Here is a 20,725-nt window from a genome sequence, read left to right as displayed (position 1 = left end):
TGGTCACGAGCAGTACAGGAGAAAGCTCCTGGTGGGTGGGGGTAGTTTTCATCCTCTGTCCTTCTGTGCCAAGTCTGTTGGCTCACCATCGGATGAGCAACAACATCTAAAATAGTAAATCTGATATAATGTCACTTTCTAAAGTTCTGTTACACAGTCAAAATTTTTGAATGGAATTTTAAGTAGCTAATCCAAAATCTGGTACATCTGGGTATTCAAATGCAGTCCTGATAACATAATTAAAGATAATTTTATTCATCCGCTTTACTGAAAGTTCAGGAAACTCTGGACAGATGGTCCCCTCATTCCCCCAAATCCCTTTTGTTTATTGAGTCCGTCAAAACCTTAGGAACGTGAGTCTTAGTATCACAATGGAGCATTCTTGAGATAGATAGTAATTCACAAAAAGACAAGGGAAATTTTTGCTTTTTAAATCTCCCAATTAGCTGGTTTAGTTTTGTGTAATTGTAATTGCATGTTTACTTTCTCTGCAGCTAGAGGAAACCCTTAAAACAAAATGAATAAAGGAGGCAAATTTTAAAATCTTTACAGATACTGCCCTCTCACAAACTTTAAAGACTATTTTTTTTATTAGGTCTTTATTATTACTTACAGTCTGGCAGTGCCTTGTCTTGTACTGGAGTCTTTGTAAATGTGAGGTACATCCTGATTGGCTAGTTCAAGTCCTTCTTTGGTCACACTCCAAACTTTTTCAAAGTGTTAATGTCACAAACATTGGTAACTGCAGTAAATAATACAGAGGAAGTGAAATCACTTCAAAGAAAACCTTTTCCTTTTTTTAACTGTTTTGAACATTTGTATTGTGAGTCATGGTTGCAGGAAATAAGAAACTCCTAAAATCTTGGGAGTTTATTTTCCATGTTTCATCAGTAGACTTTGGAAGGATAAACCGAACATTTGAAAATATGAAATATCATTTTAGTTGAAAGATCGTTCAATTATTTTACCATGATTTTGTTAAAGGAAATTTAAAAATTGAAACGGGGTGAAACACATTTTTGTGGGCCAGGGAAACCTTCTTCTAAATTCTTAAGATTGTCATAAGGCTCCCTTCCTTAGCAGATTTTTGTAGAAATATGTTCATCTTACTGTGTTGTCAGTTTGCCAGGCTTTCGTTTATCAATTCATTCATCCGTTCACTAAATTCATTAAAAAGTGTGTATTGAATGTCTTTAAGTTCTTAAGTCAGCCTCCCTGTGGATACAAAGATAAACAAGGCAATTTCCTTGCTTTCCAGTACTCCCTGATCTAGAAGGAAAGCAGGAAATGCACCTGAGTAAGTAAAAGGGAGCAGACAAACATCTTTGGAAGCCTCAGTCAAGGACAGCCGGGGGAGCACTGGAGTCATTTTCAGAGCAGGCAGTGGACCTTGTGCTCGGCTGGCCACAGAGAGATAGATTGATTCAATCATCTCTCTCCCATCTTCCATTCCCTTCAGCTACTTTCTATTACATATTTCCTTTTTCTCATTCTACTTTGACCTTCCTCATTTTTCTTTGTCTTCTTTCTCGAATCCTCTCCCACTCACTTACCTCTCTGTGATTCACATCTCAACTTATTCTCAGCCCCTCCATCTCCAATTCTCTCTCCTCCTTTTTGAGGTTCTCTGATTGGAGAATATTCATAGTTTGGGGGACAATATGTCAAAAGTGTTTTAGGTACAAAATTCCAGTTAGAAAAGAAATTAAGTCCTGGAGATATGATAATATACAGCGTAGTGACATATTAGTTAGTAGTTAGTAGTAGTTAGTAATAGTGATTAGTAGACATAGTTAACAATACCATATTGCATATTGGAAAGCTGCTAAGAGAATAGATCTTAAATACAGTTCTCATTATAAGAAAAAAAAATGTAACTGTGTATGGGGAGGGGTGTTTACTAGACATTGTGGTGACCTCTTCACAATATATACAAATATCGAATGGTTAGGTTGTACATCTGAAACTACTATAATGTTACACATCCATTATATCTCAATTTTTAAATGGCAAAAAAAAAAAAAAAAAGAAAGAAAGAAAGAAAGAAAGAAAGAAAAGAAACGGAAAAAAAAAGAAAAGAAAAGAAGTTTTGAAAGTCTGCCCAGCGCTGGAGGGTGATCCTTCTTCGGTCTAATGGAGAGCGGAAGCAAGGAAGGGCAGAGGGAAGCAAGTCTGTTGTGGGGAGGGCTGTAGCCTGGGAGGAAGGCAGGCACATACCATGTTCCCCAAACATTCCCCTTTTCCTTTTCTTCAAATGCTCCTCTCCCTTTCTTTTGTCTTTGCTTTTTTCTGGCAGAGAAAACTAAGTCTATTTGGGAAGAGCTAGAGAAGCTGGATGGAGTTATGCAGTCTTCCCTAGGGAAACCGGACTAAGCCAGAAAAAAGCAGTTAGGAGAAAAAGCACCTTCACTGCAGGTGCGGTGGCCCATGGGCTAGTGATGATATTCTCTTCCCTCGCCTGTGCCCGCATTTAAAAAAAATTTATTTATTTATTTATTTATTTATTTATTTATTTGAGAGAGACACAGAGTGAGAGAGCATGAGAGGGGAGGTCAGAGAAAGAAGCAGACTCCCCATGGAGCTGGGAGCCTGACGTGGAACTCCATCCCAGAACTCCGGGATCACGACCTGAGCCGAAGGCAGTCAGTCGCTTAACCAACTGAGCCACCCAAGAGCCTCCTGAGCCTTCTTTTTTTTTTTTTTTTTAATATTTTATTTATTTATTTATTTGACAGAGAGAGAGAGATCAGAAGTAGGCAGAGAGGCAGGCAGAGAGAGAGAGGGAAGCAGGCTCCCCGCCGAGCAGAGAGCCCTATGCAGGGCTCGATCCCAGGACTCTGGGATCACGACCCGAGCCGAAGGCAGAGGCTCAACCCACTGAGCCACCCAGGCGCCCCCTGAACCTTCATTTTATGTGCAGCTTTCTTCATTTGATCCTTGTGGAGAGCCCAGGGTGGGGGAGGAAATCAGTATCCACACTTTGCACAAGAGGAAAGAGAGACTTGGAGAGATCAAGCAACTTGTCAGGGAGCCTGGTCAAAATTACAGACCTAGGTCTGCCCGATTGAGAAACGCTGTTCTTCCTGTTCTCCTAGCTTAGCAGGACCGTCTGGAAACTGCCGTTGAGACCCTGCCTTTGTCCTACCATCTCCTCTGCTCCCAGGTGCTCCTTGTTCCTAATGAGCAGGTGCATTTCACAGCTTAGTTGGTGTCATGGATGAATCAGGACCAAGCTTCCTGACGTTTTCCTCTCTGCCAACCTTAATATGTGTCAGATATAAATAGCTTTTCTTGAATCAGTACTTTTTACTGGGGACACTTGCTTTGTCATCACTAAGAAAACTCTCTTCACCCAGACCCCTCTTTCAGTTCCCCCTACACGCTGCCATCTCCTTCTTGTTTCTTCTCCATTCTGTTCCTGATCCCTGTTCCTGTTTCTGCTCCCCTGCCACCCATACTTTCGGACTAACTCTGTGGTCAAGCAGCAGCATAGCAGGGTGAGAGAAGGAGCAGACTCTGAAGCCTAACTGCTAGGTTTGCTTGCCTCCCAGCGCTCCTTTACGAGCTGTGATCTCCGGCAAGGTACTTACCCTCTCTGAGCTTCAGCTCATCTATAAAGTGGGGAACAATAATTACACCTATTGCATAACATAAAGCCCTCAGTACTGTTGCCTTTAAAGTGTTAGCTCTCCTATGGGCACCTGGGTGGCTCAGGAAGTTGAGCATCTGACTCTTGGTTTGGGCTCAGGTCCTGATCTCAGGGTCCTGAGATTGAGCCCTGGATCTGTAGGGCTCTGTGCTCAGCAAGGAGTCTGCTTCCCTCTCTCTCTCCAACAAATAAATAAAATCTTTAAAAAAAAAAGTGTTTGCTCCTTTGCTCCTAAAGTGTTTTATATACTTCTGGGTGTCCTCAAGCTATCTGAGCAGTCCCTCTTTCCCCCTCCCTGTCTTTTGTCCCTTTGGTGCCATAAAAAAGCCACAACCTCTGCCCTCTACAACCATCCTGTTGTACTATTTGGCTTCCTCTGAGTAGCCACGAGGTCAGCCTTAGTCTCACTGGCTGCCCCACCCTACCTTCCCCAGCCTTACCCGCTGCCCACATGCGTCAGCCCATTTCCCTTAATGGAAGTGGCAGGCCTTTTGCTTTCATGATAAGGAGAGTGTGGAGAATATAGGCCTTCCGGAGGCTGAGCTATATAGCTGTGTTGTTTCTCTTTCAACTGCCTCATGTTTTGGGATTGGGTGACTTCTGCCCTGGCCTTCCCAGTGGCTCAAATGTGAATACCATGATTAACTTTTTAGAGCGGAGCTTAAAAAATATAGATATATATCTTATTATAGCTCATAAACTATATTTGGAGACCAAAAAAAAAAAAAGTTTAAAAATGTCAGTTGTCCTTGGCTAGGTTGTGAATATCAAATATATGGAATGGACCAGGGCGGGCTGGAATTTGCTACAGTAAGCAGCTTTGTGCCAGTCCCCTGGTAGCCTTTCTTTTCACTCCATCGCAGCCCTGGCCCCTGGGAGGGAGAAGACGGGCTGAGATGGAGCTGGCTAACGTTGTAGCATTTCTCTAATCCTTGGGTAAATTTGTTCTTCCACTAGGAAAAAGAAAGAGTTTGGTCGCTCCTTTCCCAGGTTTGAATGTGAAGAGTTATGCTGGCTACCTCACCGTGAATAAGACCTACAACAGCAACCTTTTCTTCTGGTTCTTCCCGGCTCAGGTAGGCGGGCAAGAGCGCCCTCATAGGACACTAACCCTCAGGGGCTGGGGTTGCTGCCCCAGGGCAGACAAGTTAGCCTACAAACAATGTACTTTAAAAAAAAATATTTTTTTTGCATCTTTTAGATTTTTTTCTAAAAATAAGTGCCAGTGACTCTGTGTGGTGTTCCTGTTTATGTGCAGGAAACAAATGTTTGCAGGGAAGGTCCAACTTTTAAATTCCTTGCAGCCTTGTGTAGAACAGTCACATTACCACCTTCTTCCTGCCGTGGTCTTCTTAAATCATTCTGCTGTCATTTTGTTCTAAAAATACCTTGGGCGAGAATGGGCGGTTGGGAGCCAATGGATGATAAGGAATGGGGAGATTCCCAAAATGCCCAGGTAATGCCCGTCTAAGTTAATTGATGGTAGATTTCCATGGCTCCGCTGTCCACGGACTTTGTAGTACCAGTTCTTATTTTTGTACTCTCCCCTTCATGCATCCAGTACCCACTGAGTAGTGTTCTGTGGGAACACAGAAGAGAGAGAACTGAATATATTCTGGTAGACTTTGTGGGGACAGGTGGGGAGGACTGCTGATCTAGGATGGAACTCTAGAACACAGATGACTCACTTTCTCAGGCTCATATACATACACAGCTGGGTATGTTCTTATACTTCACCAGTCTTGCTTAGTGCTTGGTGATGAAACACAACTCTTCAGCACGAACAAATCACTTTAGGCTAATGGGTACTGTTTGGTAGGGAGGGGCTTGTGAATATTGGTAGAGTTGCTAAGATGCTTAAATAAATTTATCGCACCACAGGATCATTTTCTATTTTTATTTTCCAAATTGGATTTGGGTTAGAAACCAGAGGAAACAAAGAAAAAGCTATCCCTAGGGAGGGTAGTGTTTATATTTGCATCTGATTTGCATAGAGCAGCATTGCATATATAAAATTGTTTACTCTAGTTTAAAGCAAATTAAATTGCTTTTATTGGTACGATATTGCTTTCTTAACCATGGCCTTTGCTGAAGTGGGCCGTGTAGTTGTGGATGGGAGGAGGCACATAAGAACTGGTGAAGAATTCCAGATGCTTTTTGGTTGGCCTCATAGTAATCTTCAGGCTGTCACCCAGTGTGGGTGCGTAGAGCACAGAGTTAAAGGAGAAAACTCACACTCAAGGTTGTATGGGTACCATGTTGGGACCCAAGTGCCCTCCAGACTCCTGCTCCTGCCTCCCACTAGTGGAACCCAACTGGAAACCAGAGGGGGTGAGAGTCCAGTTCTTGGAGCTCGGTTTACCAGGGCACAGAGCAGAGGAGAGAACAGATCTTCAGAAGCAGTGATGGAAACATACAAATATCCAAGACAACTGTCTTAAACAGAATCAATATAAAGGAAGCCTAGCAATATGAGCACATTCTAACAGGTAGAAATTGTTCGTGTGTGTGTTCTTGGAATCTCTTAACTTTATGCCTTTCATAAACCACACTATGCATGTGCATTTTTGATGTTACACCTTTTAATATCATATCATTGAATACAGGCATTTGTCACGAACCCCTTTGTATTAGTTCTCTATTGCGGCTGTCCAGATTACCACAAACTTGGTGGTTTAAACGTTGCAAACTTTTATTTCATGGTTCTGCAGGTCAAAAGTCTGACATAGGCCTCACTGAGCTCAAATTAAGGTGTTGGCAGATCTATGGTCCTGCTGGAGGCTCTCAGGGAAGATCTGTTTCCTTGCCTTTTGCATTATCTAGAGGCTGCTCACACTCCTCGCCTTGTGGCTCCTTCCTCCATCTTCACAGCCTGCACTGGCAAGCAGGCTCACTCCTCACATGGCGTCACCCTGGCCGATGGCACGTTCATGTGACCTTCTCTGGCTCTTGTCCTCTGCTGCCCTCTTTTACATCTAAGGACCCTCGTGATAGCATTGGGTCTACTGGATAACCCAGGGTAATCTCCATATCATAAGGTCAGTTGACTAGTGACCCCAAATCCTGTCAGCTACCTTAATTCCCAGTCACCATGTGGCTTAACCTATTCACAGAATCTGGGGATTTGGACGTGGACCCCTTTGGAAGGAGGGCCCTGATTCTGTGCCAAATGGATACTTGAAGAATTTGTCTAGATTTGTGATTCTTGATATATTCTCTCTCAGTGAGTCTCACAGTTTATTGTGTATAAGAATTATCTCCAAATTCCCTCCAGAGACTCTGACTTGTAAAGTGGGAGAGGCCAGCAAGTTATAGAATTACCGGGTGGACTATACCTGAGAAGCCCTGGTTCCAGCCTACAGGCCACTGTCCTGTTTTTAGTGCTCCTGGACCCAAAGTGATCCACACCCCTTTATCCCGAGAAAAACATCTCCTTCAGCTAAACTGGTACACAAGGGGGTGGTGTATTGTCCCATGCACCCATCTGAGCGAGGACTGGAACATGGGCCTAATGTGGCCTATGGGGTCAGCTTTCTCCATCCTGCTCGATGTTCCTCTAAGGCCTGCTGGGGCTCCGTCTCCCCTGAGCTCTCTGACTCCCTGAACCCCGAGAAATCCCATTTCCTACTTTCTCTTCTGCTTCAGTGGCTGTTTCTGATACCAAGAAGTTCCCCATTGTCTTCTGCATGTTGAAACTCCAATAGTAATAACCCAGATTTGTGAAAACAGGAATTAATGGTGAGGGAAGTGGTCGAATGAAAACAAAACAAAGACTCAAATCATTTCTTCTCTTGCCTCTGAGCAGGGGTATGGTTTCCTCTAGAACGTGGGTGGTGCAGCAGGATTGGAAAGCCAGTCAGGGAAATGGGCTTAGATTCTGTGCCCTCTTCTGGTTGCCAGACTGACATCCGAGCTCTCACTGCATTAAACAGTGACAGGGCTGCTGGGGTTTTCCCCTGCCCCGCCTCTGCTTAATTAACTGAAGACCTACCTCTGCATCCCCTGGCCACGTGATGCTCTTTGGGGCCCAGGACTATAGCCCGAAACCTGCTCTAAGATGATCCCAGAAGACATAAACTCGAGGCTGTAGCATCAGGAAAGAAGATGCTCGAGGACAGTGTGTTCTATTGGAAGTGACAGGCTCAGCTTCAGGGGAGAAACAGGCAGGCTGAAAAGATGGTACCCTGACAACTGTCAGCATGGGGCAGCCAGGATAGACGGTTCTGAGCCCTCCTTACCCAGGGAGCCCCCAAGCAGCACTGGCATCCAGGGCCCCAGAGCAACCATTCTTGCCAAGCCCAGGGCTGTAAATAATGAAACAGGCCATTTGAGGGGAAGTAGAGAAAGCAAATGAGAAGGAAAAGCGGTGATCAGATCACCCAGACGGGGGAAGAGTTCCTTTTATTTGGCAGAAAGATTAGTTCATTTCCTGCCACGGGGAAGCAGCTGAGATTATCATCAGGAGAGAAATGACCCTTTACAAAAATTGAAGGTAGAGAAAATAAGAGATCCAGGAAGGATGCCACCTTGTCATATCCTCTGAATATTTTGGCGGGCGTGGGGGGGATGCTGTTTCTCAAATTAGTTTTGTCTTCCTGTTATTTCTGCAAGACTCCCCTGTTATTGTGTACAGATCGGAGGGTGATGGATACTAGAGCTGGAAATTGGTGTGCAGTGGGGACACAATATGCAAGAGAAATAACAGGCATTTTATTTCATGGGATAAGAAGTATAATGAAGCCAATAAAAATGTCACAATTTTAATGACTGTTGTTAATTGAACATTGACTATGTGCTAAGCACTGTGCATTTTCTTATTTAATCCTTACAATAACCACATGAAGAAGGAATTATTATCCCTTGTTTAATAGATGAAGAGGACTATAGAGATTAAATAATTAGCCCCCAACGGCCCAACTAGAAATTGGCAGAACCTGGATTTAAAACTAGGCCTCTGATGGAGAAAGCTTTGTTCTTGATCACTGTACGTTGATCCTGAGAAAACTGGCCATGGTTTTCTCATGGTGCTAGATTGCATCATTAGCATTATAGCTCTTGAGTTAGTCAAGTTTGTCTAAATCCTTGGCTTCCGTGTGCCAAATGTGAGGCTCGGATACTGTCTTGACAAAAGTTTTGAGACAAATGAGAAAATGTGGGAAAGCCTCAGATTGGCACCTGACACGTAGTAAGTAGAACTTCTATTGCTATTATCTCATTATCATCGTGTTTATCATTATTAGTTTTCCTGTTATTAATACAAATACTGAGCAGAACTAAACCGGTCACGATGTAGGAGATTAAAGAGGCAGAGACCAGGAGGCCATTCCAAATCAGAAGTCGCCGAATGCTGGCAAAGCGTGTGGATTCATTGCTACTGGGTAAAAAAATTACAGAGTGACACTGGGGTTTTCCAAATTTAAGAAGATAGAAAGGTGTAGAGATTATTCTTTTTACAATTAGAATTCTTCCCTCTGGAGAAAGATACCCTGTATTTGAATTTGTCTCGTAGATATGGGAATATAGATGATTTGTTGGATAGTCTGCCTCAAATATTACGGAACCCAAACCAGAGACCTTGAGAGTTAGGCCTATGCCCCTCTGCTAAGGGCCCCATCTTGCTCCTCAGGCCAAGAGAGTGGCTAGGATTCCTGGAATTTGAGCATCTGGTGACTGAGGAAGATCAATATCATATTGAGGAGTCAGCAAGGCTGGGACAGGGTGAGGTAGGCAGACTCCAAGAGTGACCTTGGTTTCTAGACAGGCTTCTGCCATATTGAATCAAGGCTGGCCCGAGTGAGCAATGCACTATAGAAGAAGCGATGGTGGGTGACTTCCAAGGCTACTCTCAAGGGCAGGGTACTTCTGCCTTGGTCTCTTGGATCACTCACGCCGGGGGAAGCCAGAGGCCATTGGGAAGACACTGACACAACCGTGTGGGCATATCCCTAGGGAGAGAAAGTCCTCTCCCACCAGACAGCACCAACGTTGGACGATGTTCATCCATCCCAGTCAGAGGACTACAGTCCTGGCTGATACCTTAACTGTAATTTCATGAGACACTCTGAGCCAGAACCATCCAGCCAGACATCCCCAAATTCCTGACCCACCGAAAGCATGGGAGAAGGATTGATTCCTGTTATTTTAAGGCACATGCTGTATAGAATTAAATAACTACTAGAGCCTCTTCTATGTACTTCTGGGCTGTGGCTGTGATATCTTCTGACCACTGGAACTAGCTCCAAATTCTATCCTTTTACTTGCTCCAAGGTAACAGCTACAGATATTTTTTCTGCATAGCAAGCATGATATTAAGCTTTGTCAGTAGAGGGTGCTGGAGGGACACTGCAGGAGGACGTTGGCTTCTCTTCCTGTTCCCTTGTCCTGCCTTGTGCTTTCTCTTGGCCCTGCTGTTCCGTCTATCAGCAGTGTGTGTGGAGGGACATCCACGAGTGCCCTGCTCTGGCTGGGCTCCTAGACCATGAAGACCCTCAGCAAGCTTATAGTCCTGGTTCTGTCCCAGTGACCACCCGGCTGCAGCTCCCTCAACATGGATGCCATATATCCCAGTACATCCTATACTTTCCAGGGAGCTGGTTCCCTAAGTTCCCTAAACCGCCTCTGGCATTACATCCCCACTTTTGCCCAGCAGTGAGTGGATGGGATGCCCATGGTGGATGGGGACCAGGACCCATACTGGAACTTGTAACACAATTAAAGGTCAAAGATATCATGTAAAAAAAAACAAACAAACAAACAAACAAAAAAAACTAATTTAAAGATGGGAAAATTTAAAAATTAAAATTACTATGTGGCTTCTGTCTTTTGATTGGATCTCAATTAATAGAGCCAACCCATTCTTTATTTTAATTAATTAATTAATTAATTAGAGTGACTATGTGTTTGTGGTAGGGAGTGGGGGCCGAGGAGAGGGAGAGAGAGAATCTTAAGCAAGCTCCATGCAGGGCATGGGCTTGATCTCATGACCCTGAGATCATGACTTGAGTTGAAATCAAGAGTTAGATGCTTAACCAACTGAGACACCCAGGCATCCCTAGCCAAGCCATTCTAAATCCTTCTCTCCCTCCCAGAGACACCAAAGGCAGAAAGTGGGGTCAACTGGAAAGGCATCAGGAGCCCCAGCAGCCAGTCTTTCTGTCTCTGCCTTATTCTGTCCAAGACCGGAGGATTGCTCATCTCTGCTTCCTTCTGCTATTTTGGCAGATCAACGTGCTTTGTTTCTCCAGGTATCTGGAGGAAGATGGCTACCCTACAGTTTCTCGCTTTACCTGTCCTCAAACCTTGCAATCAACAGACATCAAATAGCACTTCTGCTCAGGGCAGATGTGACTGCCCTACTTGGGGTCAGGTGTTCTTTCTTAGTCCAACCAGCTAAAAGCTGAGAGTGCAGTTTCATGTGATATAAACATGGGTAATGGGAAACAGAAAGTCCATTCTTAGAGAAGGGGTGTGGTCTGAACGGATCTCTTAAAATATGTCTGCCCCAAAAGGCTGCAGACCCATTAGTCATAGAGCAAAGATTTGGAGGTCACAGGCATGTGTCTTCGGACTTGCACAGTTTATCTTCTCTTTACTATTATTGTACTTATGGCATCAGAGAGCTGGAAAAATAGAATGTTGTTGAGACCAAACAAGAAGAAAGCAGCTAAAAATGATAAATTATGGATCATTCCATCCATAGAAGTATTCGAACTGGAGAAACTTTTATGTGCCTAATTTCACATGGAGAAGAGAGTGAGTAACTTCTCCAGCCACTTCTCTGTTTGCATCAAGAATGGGAAAGTCAGGCCTGCCTTTATCTAATAACCATCCCACACCCCACTTCATTCTAAATCCCACCTTTCTGGCAGGAGGCACCAATAGAGAAGTCATAACTACCTCATGAAGGAATGGGAGCCAAGGACAAAGGTTAGGAAGGAGAAAGGTAGAGAAGATGCTGGTGGAGTGTACGTTGGCTCAGACTGGTGAGATGATTCCAAGCTCAAGAAGAGTCAGTGTGAGCTTGGTAGTGATGTAAGGACTCAGAACAGAAAAAGTGTTTGGGAGAGTTCGTTTTCCGTGTGAAGGTGCAGGGGCAACAATCAAAGTAAAGGAAGATTTGCAAGAAGTCAGCACCAACCACTGTAAGTAAAGCTCAAAAAACACATTAGTCTTAAGCAGGTTGTATATAAGTGTAGAACTTAAATGTTACTAGTTAGCTAGTTAACAATTCTAGTCACAAAACCAGTTGCTTTAAATAACAGAACCCTAAAAAAAAATAATAATAATAAATAAATAAATAACAAAACCCTGCTTTGATTAAACCATTAGTGTAGCGCTTAAGTATCAACTGACCTGGGATCTGTGTGGCAAAATGGGAGTCCATTCAAACCTACTTGGGGGAATTTCAAGACATTTACGTGGGGTACTAATGACTTCAATTAGGACAGAACACATTACTTAAACCAAGCAAATGATCAGCCTCTGCATATAGAAGTGTGAAGGGAGCTTTAATTAATTTACTAATTGCACTTCTCATCTTAAGCAGTATCATTGATTTGGGTCTGTTAGTGGTTCAGTTGCTGTTTTCTCTTACAAAGTATGGGGTGGGTCAGGGGGAGAGTGGGGGTGGCTAGAATATGTACCTGGCCCTGGGTGTTGGCAGGCAATGTTGCCCTAATACTTGCTGAGATACCTGATGCCTTAGGGTCACTCCAGTTTGTCTTCTGTATAAAATGCAATCAAGTTACTGCAGAGTACCAAAATTGGCAAGCCTTTAGTGCCACTTCCAGGAACTCACTGCTTTCAGGGATATGTGTAAAGCTTTAGTAGAAGGTTATCTCTACCAGGAAATACAGGGGAGGGCTTGGGAGGACAGAATGGAAGGTGGGTATGGTTTGATGAGGAGCAGGGTGAAAAGGAGGACCCAGCACTATGGGACACCATCCATGGAGAGCATGTCTGCATGGGGAGAAATAGGGCAGGACGATTTGCTTTCATTAGTGTTCACATAGATTCCTTTGTGCTCACTTAGAAGCAAGGAGGAAAGAAGAAACTGGGTGTTTTTTAGTTCTTGTTTTTGTTTTGTTTTTAAGATTTTATTTATTTATTTGAGAGAGAGAGAGAGTGTGTGAGAGGGAACATAAGCAGGGAAAGTGGCAGAGGGAGAAACGGGCTCAATCCCAGGACCCTGGGGTTCTGATCTGAGCCAAAGACAGACGCTTGATGACTGAGCCACCGGGGGGGCCGAAACTGGGTGTTTCTAAGACTCCTTTTATGTCTAAAACGCCAAACCAAATGAATGAGTTTGACTTACTTGGACTGAGAATCGATTAAGACATAGGGTAGATATGTTCACCATCATTATGAATAAAAATTGGAACATGCTAATGTGAGACATTTTGAAACTTCCATCTGTAGGGATTCTGAAAAACTAAATAAATATCCTGCTTCCTTTGGGACTTCACATTCTGGAAGACCCTGAGGAAAGAGTGTCCAAGTTCATGAATTGGCCACCAGGGGTCACCAGGAGAATTTCAAGGGCTTCTGAGGCAAAACCCTGATTTCTTGCTCACCAACAAAAGGTGCAGGTTTGTGGGACCTGTATGCCCACACTCTTCTGTTGGTAGAGAGACTTCTCACTTAACTATGTATGACTCTCCGTGGCCTTTCTCTTATATTTAGAATTTCTTTGTCCCTTTTTTTTTTTTTTTTTTTTTACAGACATCACAAGTAGGTAGAGGGGGAGGGGGAGGGAGGAGGCAGGCCCCCTGCCGAGCAGAGAGCCCGATGTGGGGCTCGATGCGGGGCTCGATCCCAGGACCCTGAGATCGTGACCTGAGCCAAAGGCAGCGGCTTAACCCACTGAGCCACCCAGGTGCCCCTCTTTGTCCCTTCTTCATCCTCAGGTCCTACTACACTGCTTGGACCTATAAGAACATTAACAGATTTTGTTTTCTTTTTAGTTAAATGTATAAATGCTTATCAGTAGGGGATCACTCATCTTTCAGGTCTTAGCTCAAATGTTAGTCCCTCACCAGATGCCGCCTATAAGTGTTGGTCTAATGACTTTCCCTTGCTCTCTCACATTACCCACTTATTTAATTACTTACTTATTACCCATCTTCCAACCTCACTAGAGAAATAATCGGAGCTAACATTTAAATAGATGTACCAGGTACTGTTCTAAGTGCTGTGCATATATTAACTCTTTGAAACTTTACCACAGCCATATAACAGGCATTATTATTTTCAAACAGAGGACACTGAGATGCAGAGAAGTTAAGCAACTTTCCCAAGGACACACAGCTGTAAATTAAGGTAGTTAGAATTCAAACCTTGGCAGTCTGGTGCATGAATCCATGCTCTTCACCATTGAGTATCCTACTTGTCTATGAGTGGGAGCTGGTCCGCATCCCCAGCCTCCGAACAGTGCCTTTCAGTGTTGTAGGTTGTATGTGTTAATAGGTTGTGGTAAATTCAGAATGCCACACTGTTTCATAAAATGATCATATGTACTGTTATGAAAAGATTTTCATAATATGCCAAGTGACTCTAGCAAATATAGGATATTACATATGGCCAGGTCCTATTTTCAGGAAAAAAAAAGGTATTTACACACATGGCATATATGACATCTACAAAATATTTATATATGTATGTGTTGGGGGGTTGTTAGAGAAAAATCTGGAAGATTAAGCCTCTCCATGATCATTTCTGGGGCCATGAGCAGTGGAGTAACGGGGATTTTTTTAATACCTCCTTTAAAAAACTATTAGTTAATGGGGTGCCTAGGTAGCTCAGTGGGTTGAGCCTCTGCGTTCAGCTCAGGTCATGATCCCGGGGTCCTGGGATCGAGCCCCACATGGGGCTCTCTGTTCAGCGGGGAGTCTGCTTCCCTGTCTCTCTGCCTACTTGTGATTTCTGTCTGCCAAATAAATAAATAAAATCTTTAAAAAAACTATTAGTTAAGAATAAGTGCTTTTTTAAAATAACATGACAAGTTTTAAGGAAAATTTCTAAAACTTTTGGCAAAAATAAATGCCCTTTTTCTCTTGTTCCATACACTTTTGAATTATAGCTTCAAAATAATAAATACTTCGAAAGCCCTGGCCTTTGTAAATCTATAAACAAATTAGACCAATTGTTTCTTACTTCATTTGAGCTGAAGTTTTGCAATGTGGTTTTGTTCAGGATGTCTTCATTTACTTCTTTTCTTTCCTAACTTGGGGGTGGAGAGCAAGAGAGGGCTGCATTCTGACAATTGAGAACTAAAGGGATCACCCTGTGAATTAGCACATAATAACTTTATGCCAGTACTACTGATGTAGTTATTATTTTATGTATGACAACAGGATGTCATTTCATATGACAGAAGTCTATGTTCTGTGGTAAAACTAACTCTTGGGATTTTAGCACTGAATATGTAAACCTGTATTTTCCAGCATCTGACTTTTGCATTTCATTCCAAATAAGGGCAGTCAGTATTCCTTCACAGGTTAGTGGGTGTATCAAAGTAGAAAGATGTGTGCATGGCATTTTCTTGAAAAAAGGGCTTCTTTAGGGGTTGTTGAGCTCATTCACCAACTTGAGGAAAGTACATTTGAGGAGCAAGGTCAGCTGAGGTTGAAGGTGTGTGTGCTGATCGCTTATTATTGAAGCATTCCAAGAATGCAGTGTCGGGTACTTCAAAGTTGCATAATAAAGATGTTTGGCACCGATGCGTTTGACTTCACTTTGTAGTGTGGCCTCTCAGGGTCAGACTATTTTTCTGAGAGCCCAGAGGTCCCATCATTGTGCCAGGTCACAGGAAGGGACATGAAAAGCGAGGGGGGAGGATAGGGCAGAGACCAGAGGGCCCCGGGCACCCGGGAAGACAAACTTCCTTTGCCCTCACAGATTCTCATCCCTGCTTCCACCTCAGAACCACATGGGGGGCTTTCAAAAACATCTATGCCTGCCTCACCCCAGGCCAGTTGATTTCGAATCACTGGGCTTTGGGCCTAGGCAGCAGTTTTTTACAAAGCTTACTTTACTGGCTGGCCAAGATTGAGAACCACTGGCTCCCATGTACCACACCGTGGCTTCTAGAAGCTCCTGTGTGCATTGGGAAGGAAGTGGAGGCTGGGCGTCCATTGGCCTGGGTGGACTCCCTGTATCTCACGTCCCTGGGGAGGCTGGAATGGCTCTCATTGAGATCTGTTGCTTCTCCACCTCTACCACATTCCCCTGTTGCAGGGATACAAGTGGAAGGTGGTCCTAGTGCGTGGTATTGAAGAGCGAGTTGGAGGGTCTGAGGGGAGCTAAAAATCACTGATTCAAACAAAGCCCCATGGTGGGGGTCAGGCAGGTTAGGGTGGAGCTGGTTCTATTTATTCCAGCAGAGTCTGCAGTATCTTTTCATGATGCAGTTCCTCAGGCCTGTGAGGTGGGCCTTGTTGCCATTTGATGGATAAGGAAACTGGACCGGAAGGACCGGAGGGCCGGGATCCCACACCTGTTTTGTGGCCAAGTAGAACCAGAATCTGTGTGGCTAAAAATCCAGGGCAAACCCTCCCTCCCCCGCAGCAGCCTTAGAAAGCTGCCTATGATCATGGTATTTCCTGCTTCAAATTATACAAGTCCCTAGTTCTCTTGAATTCTTGATGGACATTTGCGACCCTTGTGGCAAGGGGTCTAACTAGTGAAAAACCAAGCAGGAAGATACCAGCCAAAGGAGCAAGAAAAAACACCCAACAACCCCTTTTTCCTCTTCTCTCATTTGTAGATCGTTTACATTAAAAGCATCTATAAATTCATAGTGTTTATTATAGAAATAGCTAACGTGTTCAGAACACGCTCTCTGTGCCACTCACTACACTTGGAAGAGTAGATTTGAGTCCTTCCATCAACCCAATGGCATAAGTACCATTATTTTTTTTTCATAAGTACTGTTATTGACCCCTGTTTTACAGATGAGGAAACTGAGGTTCAGAGAGCTTACACAACTTGCTTAAAGCCACACAGCTGGTGGACAATAAAGCCCAGATTTGAATCCAGTTTGGGGCAAAGGGCTCACACACTTATCCGTTATACCAGGCTAACTCTTAGAGTTCCTATCTGAGTTCCCAGTCTGACTCTGGGCTCCTACGTTTTCTACCTGTTTGTTTAACTGTAATAATTGCTAACAATTATTGAGCCTTTATCAGACACTAGGCATTGTTCCAAGGGCTTTACAAATGTTATCTCATTTAATTCCTTGATGCTAGAGAATGGACCCCAAGGTAGCCCCCCCCCAATAGAGAGGCTCCTGTCCAGCTTACAGCTGGTCTTACCACCACCCCTCTTTCTGCAAGGCCCCCTTATCCCCTTTCTGAAGCTGCTCAAGGACTATATCAGACTTCTGGTGACTGGAGAAGAGAAATCCTTCTCCCCATCTGTTCTCACGGCTAGCACCCTGTGCTCGGCTCTTCTCCGAGGTGCTTGGCGATGGTGTCCCAGATTGCCTCCCCTTGAGTCGGTCTGCCTCTGCCCACACCTTCTCACATCGTCCATGTGGACGCACCTAGGCCACTCAGACCTTTGGATGAAGCACCATTTAGTGTCTGTGGGGCTTGGCTAAGCAAGGGGTTGCAGCATTTCCTTCTGAGCTGAAGCAGTGAGATCCTTGCTTGCTAAGCACGGCTGACTGAACATCCAATGAGCCACGACACCCAGTGAGTGCTCGCTGTCACATCCAACTGTGAGCCTCTCCGTAGCCACTTTGAGCTCCTTCCAGATGGCCCTGGAGGACTCACTGAGGACCAGCCGGCCTGTCTTCACCGCTCTCACACCCAGCTCTCTTCTGTGGTGAGGATTTTCCCCTCCCGTGTCCCTCTGCCTGTGCGTCATTCCCTGGCTCCTCTTATGGCTGGATGGTCCTAGAACTCAGGTCTCATTCAGCTCAGGGTCTCACTGAGTCCTTCCATGATGACTTGTGTTTTAAGGAAGCACTATTCTTTTCTGCCCTCACCTTCTCTCTCTCTCTCTTTTAAAGTATTTTATTTATTTGTAAGAGAGAGAGAGAGAGAGCACAAGCAGGGGGAGCAGCAGGCAGAAGGGGAAGCAGGCTCCCCACTGAGCAAGGAGCCTGATGTGGGGCTCAGTCCCAGGACCCCTGACTGAGATTATGATCTGAGCTAAAGGCACCCACTGAGCCTCCCAGGCACCCCCTCACCCACTCCCTTAACATCACCTTTATTTCTTTTCTACAATTCTTAATCATCGGGTTTGTTCCTTTACTTATGATCTATATTTCCCATGAAAACGTAAGCTGGAAGAGATCAAGTGGGGTTTTATTTGTTTGTTTCACTCACTGCCCTGCTAAGTAGCTACTTCCAGCATGCTGTTCGACCCATAGGAGGTGCTCAATAAATATATAAAGAAATAAGAAAAAAGAAAGAACCTCTGGCATGGAGGTTGATGGTATTGACTACTGCCAAAAGCTCATTTTTGTCATCCCAACCCTGCCAATGACCTTTTCTTTCTTACTTCTTTCCTGTCTGCTCAATCAGTTTGCACCTTGCCTGGGGTTTTGTTGCAGATGTTTGCATTGGCTAAACTGCTCCAGGCCTGTGTACTTCTTCTTGGGTCCCTCGTGTTGAAGGAAATGGCTGCAGTCCTTGTGAATATCCTTTTAGTGAATCCAGTCAGAAAAGCCCTCTGGGCTCCCGGTGAAATGAGTAGACCGTCACTGAGGAGGAAGGATTCTTTGCTGTGCCTCTGTGGGAATATGTTGGTCCAATGCAAGTTGAAACAGCTAAAAAAAAAATACAAGCATGCCCTAGGCTGTATAAAAGGGGCATACAAAGGCAAAGGTTCTATATTCGGTGGGTTTCCTGGCTCTTAGCAGGAAAAGACTGAACTGAGCCAAATAGATACTGGCATTATGCGGCAAATACTAACTCAAGGCAAGAGATGAGCAGTACTTTGCTTGTGAGGGAGAGCAGTCACTGGGGTCTGGGAAGGCTTTGGGAGATACAGGCGAGGCAGCGAACGATGCAGGATCTGGTTAAGTTTGCCTGAGTGTGTTCTTTTGCTTAGTACTCTGTGGTCACTGGCTTCTTTGACCCCTTTAGGTGGACCCCGAGGTTGCTCCAGTGGCCCTCTGGCTGCAGGGAGGGCCCGGAGGTTCATCCATGTTTGGACTCTTTGTGGAACACGGGCCTTATTTTGTCACAAGCAACCTGACCTGTAAGTATTGCCTGGACTCTGTTTTCCTATGGAGAGGTTTTCACCTGAACCTTAGATCTGCTCCAGAAAAAATTTCAGGTGTGCTTGGAACCACAAGGAAGAGCATAATAGTTTTAGATGACAAAAGCATAGCTCTCTGGCGATGTCTATCTAAGAAGTAAGAGCCATCAGGGTGAGTGTCCTGGCTGGGCTGCTTTCTCCCTTGAAATTTGGGTGATAAGTTCTAAGCTATTTTCCTGCAGTCTGCTGCCGACTCAAGTAATCGGGGCTTGTGAAAACAGTTGGTTTCTATTACTCTTTGGATGAGCTCTTTTGCATGAGACCAATGGGTAGATTTATATCCCTAATTACACAGACTGAACACTGTAGGGTTCAGTTGCATAAATGATCAGCTATCCTGGAAGCAAGATGCTGTGGGTGGGGGCGGGGCCAGAGGAAGGAGCGGAGGAGCCACATCTGGCTGTCACCCCAGTTTACCTCCATCTCATTTTTTGGGGGGGGGTGGGGGAGAACGTTTACTTTTCCTGGGTCAGAATTTGGAGGGTGACCCATCCTGTGATTCAGGTATAAAAGGCATGTCTGCCAGTTCTTTTGGAGTTGTTCTCTTTGGTATTGGCCAGGAGGAAGAGGATTCAGAAGGATTAGATGTTAAGAAGGGTTGATTGGATCAGACAGATGGGTTTATATTATATATTGTTGATGAGTTTTTCCACAGAGCCAGTTGCACAGGGTCTTGTTTCCAAACTTCATCCTAGAAAAGGATGTAGAAACACTCTGGGTTCAGGAAAAGTGAAGAAGATGAGAGGAGAAGGAAAGGTACTAGTGTCTGTTCCCCACTGTGAGAGTAGGAAGCAATGTCAGAGGGACACCGGAAGTTCATTGATAGGATGGGGACAGGTGGGCTTGTTTGGCTCCTAAGCAAAGCTGTGCCCTAGGTGGGGTGCCTTGTTGAAGACCCAGTCTCAAACCTCTTCTCTGTTTTGCTAGTGCGTCCCAGAGACTTTCCTTGGACCATCACACTTTCCATGCTTTACGTTGACAATCCAGTGAGTATCTGATGGCCTTATGAAATGTCAATGTGGGCCTCTCCTGTCTTTTTTCTTTTTATAAAATACATTTAAGAAATGGGTGGGGGGATGGAGATTTAGGGTTGTTTTTGTTTGTTTGTTTGTTTGTTTGTTTTTCTGTTTGTTTTTTTTTGTTTTTTGGGTTTTTTTTTTTTCTTTTTGAAATAGAATTTAATCTATTAAAACACATCGTTGGGATTTAGTTTTTCTAACTTAAATCTTAGTTTGGGAATTTTGCTTGCTACCTTTTCTCGTCTCATTTTTAATCTTACAAAATGTCCTGTTCAGTACATTCTACCATCCACGATAAGGGATTAATTTCTTTCCACTGATGCTATGGCTTTCCCATATTGTGGGTCATTATATAGTATTATATATAGTATTAGAATTTCTAATCTTTCCAACAGAGTTCTAGATCTAAAAAGTCAAAAACTGGTCTGTCTCATTTAGCACAGTGAGCCTCATCTCCGAACAGAAGTGGAATTCTCGGAAGTTCTTCGGAAGTTGATTCCAATAAACATCAAAATAGGAGAGTAACTTTAGGGTCAGCTTCTGCTGCAGGAGTATCTTTACCCCCTAATTTCTCTGATTTCTCTCACTTCCCACATGGTTCAAAGAGAAAACAGATAAATAGGGAGAAAAAGGAGACCAACGTAGCCATTTACCCACCTTTCGCACCAAGTTTGACAGCCTCTTTCCTAGTCTATAGCTGCATGTTTCTATTTCACAAGCTGAATGAAGTGTCCTGTTGCCTTGTGCGTTTTGGGAAAACAAAAACAAAAATACTTATACATCCCTTATA

The 20,725-nt window shown here is 44.1% G+C and overlaps 1 protein-coding gene across 3 annotated transcripts in view; it reads left to right on the top strand.

Moving 5' to 3' along the window:
• Positions 1-20,725, top strand: part of CPVL (carboxypeptidase vitellogenic like) — a 129,008-nt gene that overhangs the window by 28,552 nt on the left and 79,731 nt on the right. For all 3 annotated transcript variants that reach the window (XM_045062829.1, XM_004762557.3, XM_004762558.3), the window contains exons 3-5: positions 4,607-4,725; positions 18,742-18,856; positions 19,844-19,902. In XM_045062829.1, coding sequence (XP_044918764.1) covers positions 4,607-4,725; positions 18,742-18,856; positions 19,844-19,902 — 293 coding nt within the window. The remainder of the gene's footprint in view (positions 1-4,606; positions 4,726-18,741; positions 18,857-19,843; positions 19,903-20,725) is intronic.

This window comes from Mustela putorius, unplaced genomic scaffold (assembly GCF_011764305.1).
Source record: "Mustela putorius furo isolate JIRA1106 unplaced genomic scaffold, ASM1176430v1.1 tig00003845_pilon_pilon_pilon, whole genome shotgun sequence".
NCBI lineage: Eukaryota > Metazoa > Chordata > Mammalia > Carnivora > Mustelidae > Mustela > Mustela putorius.
This window is presented reverse-complemented; position numbering and strand designations above follow the sequence as displayed.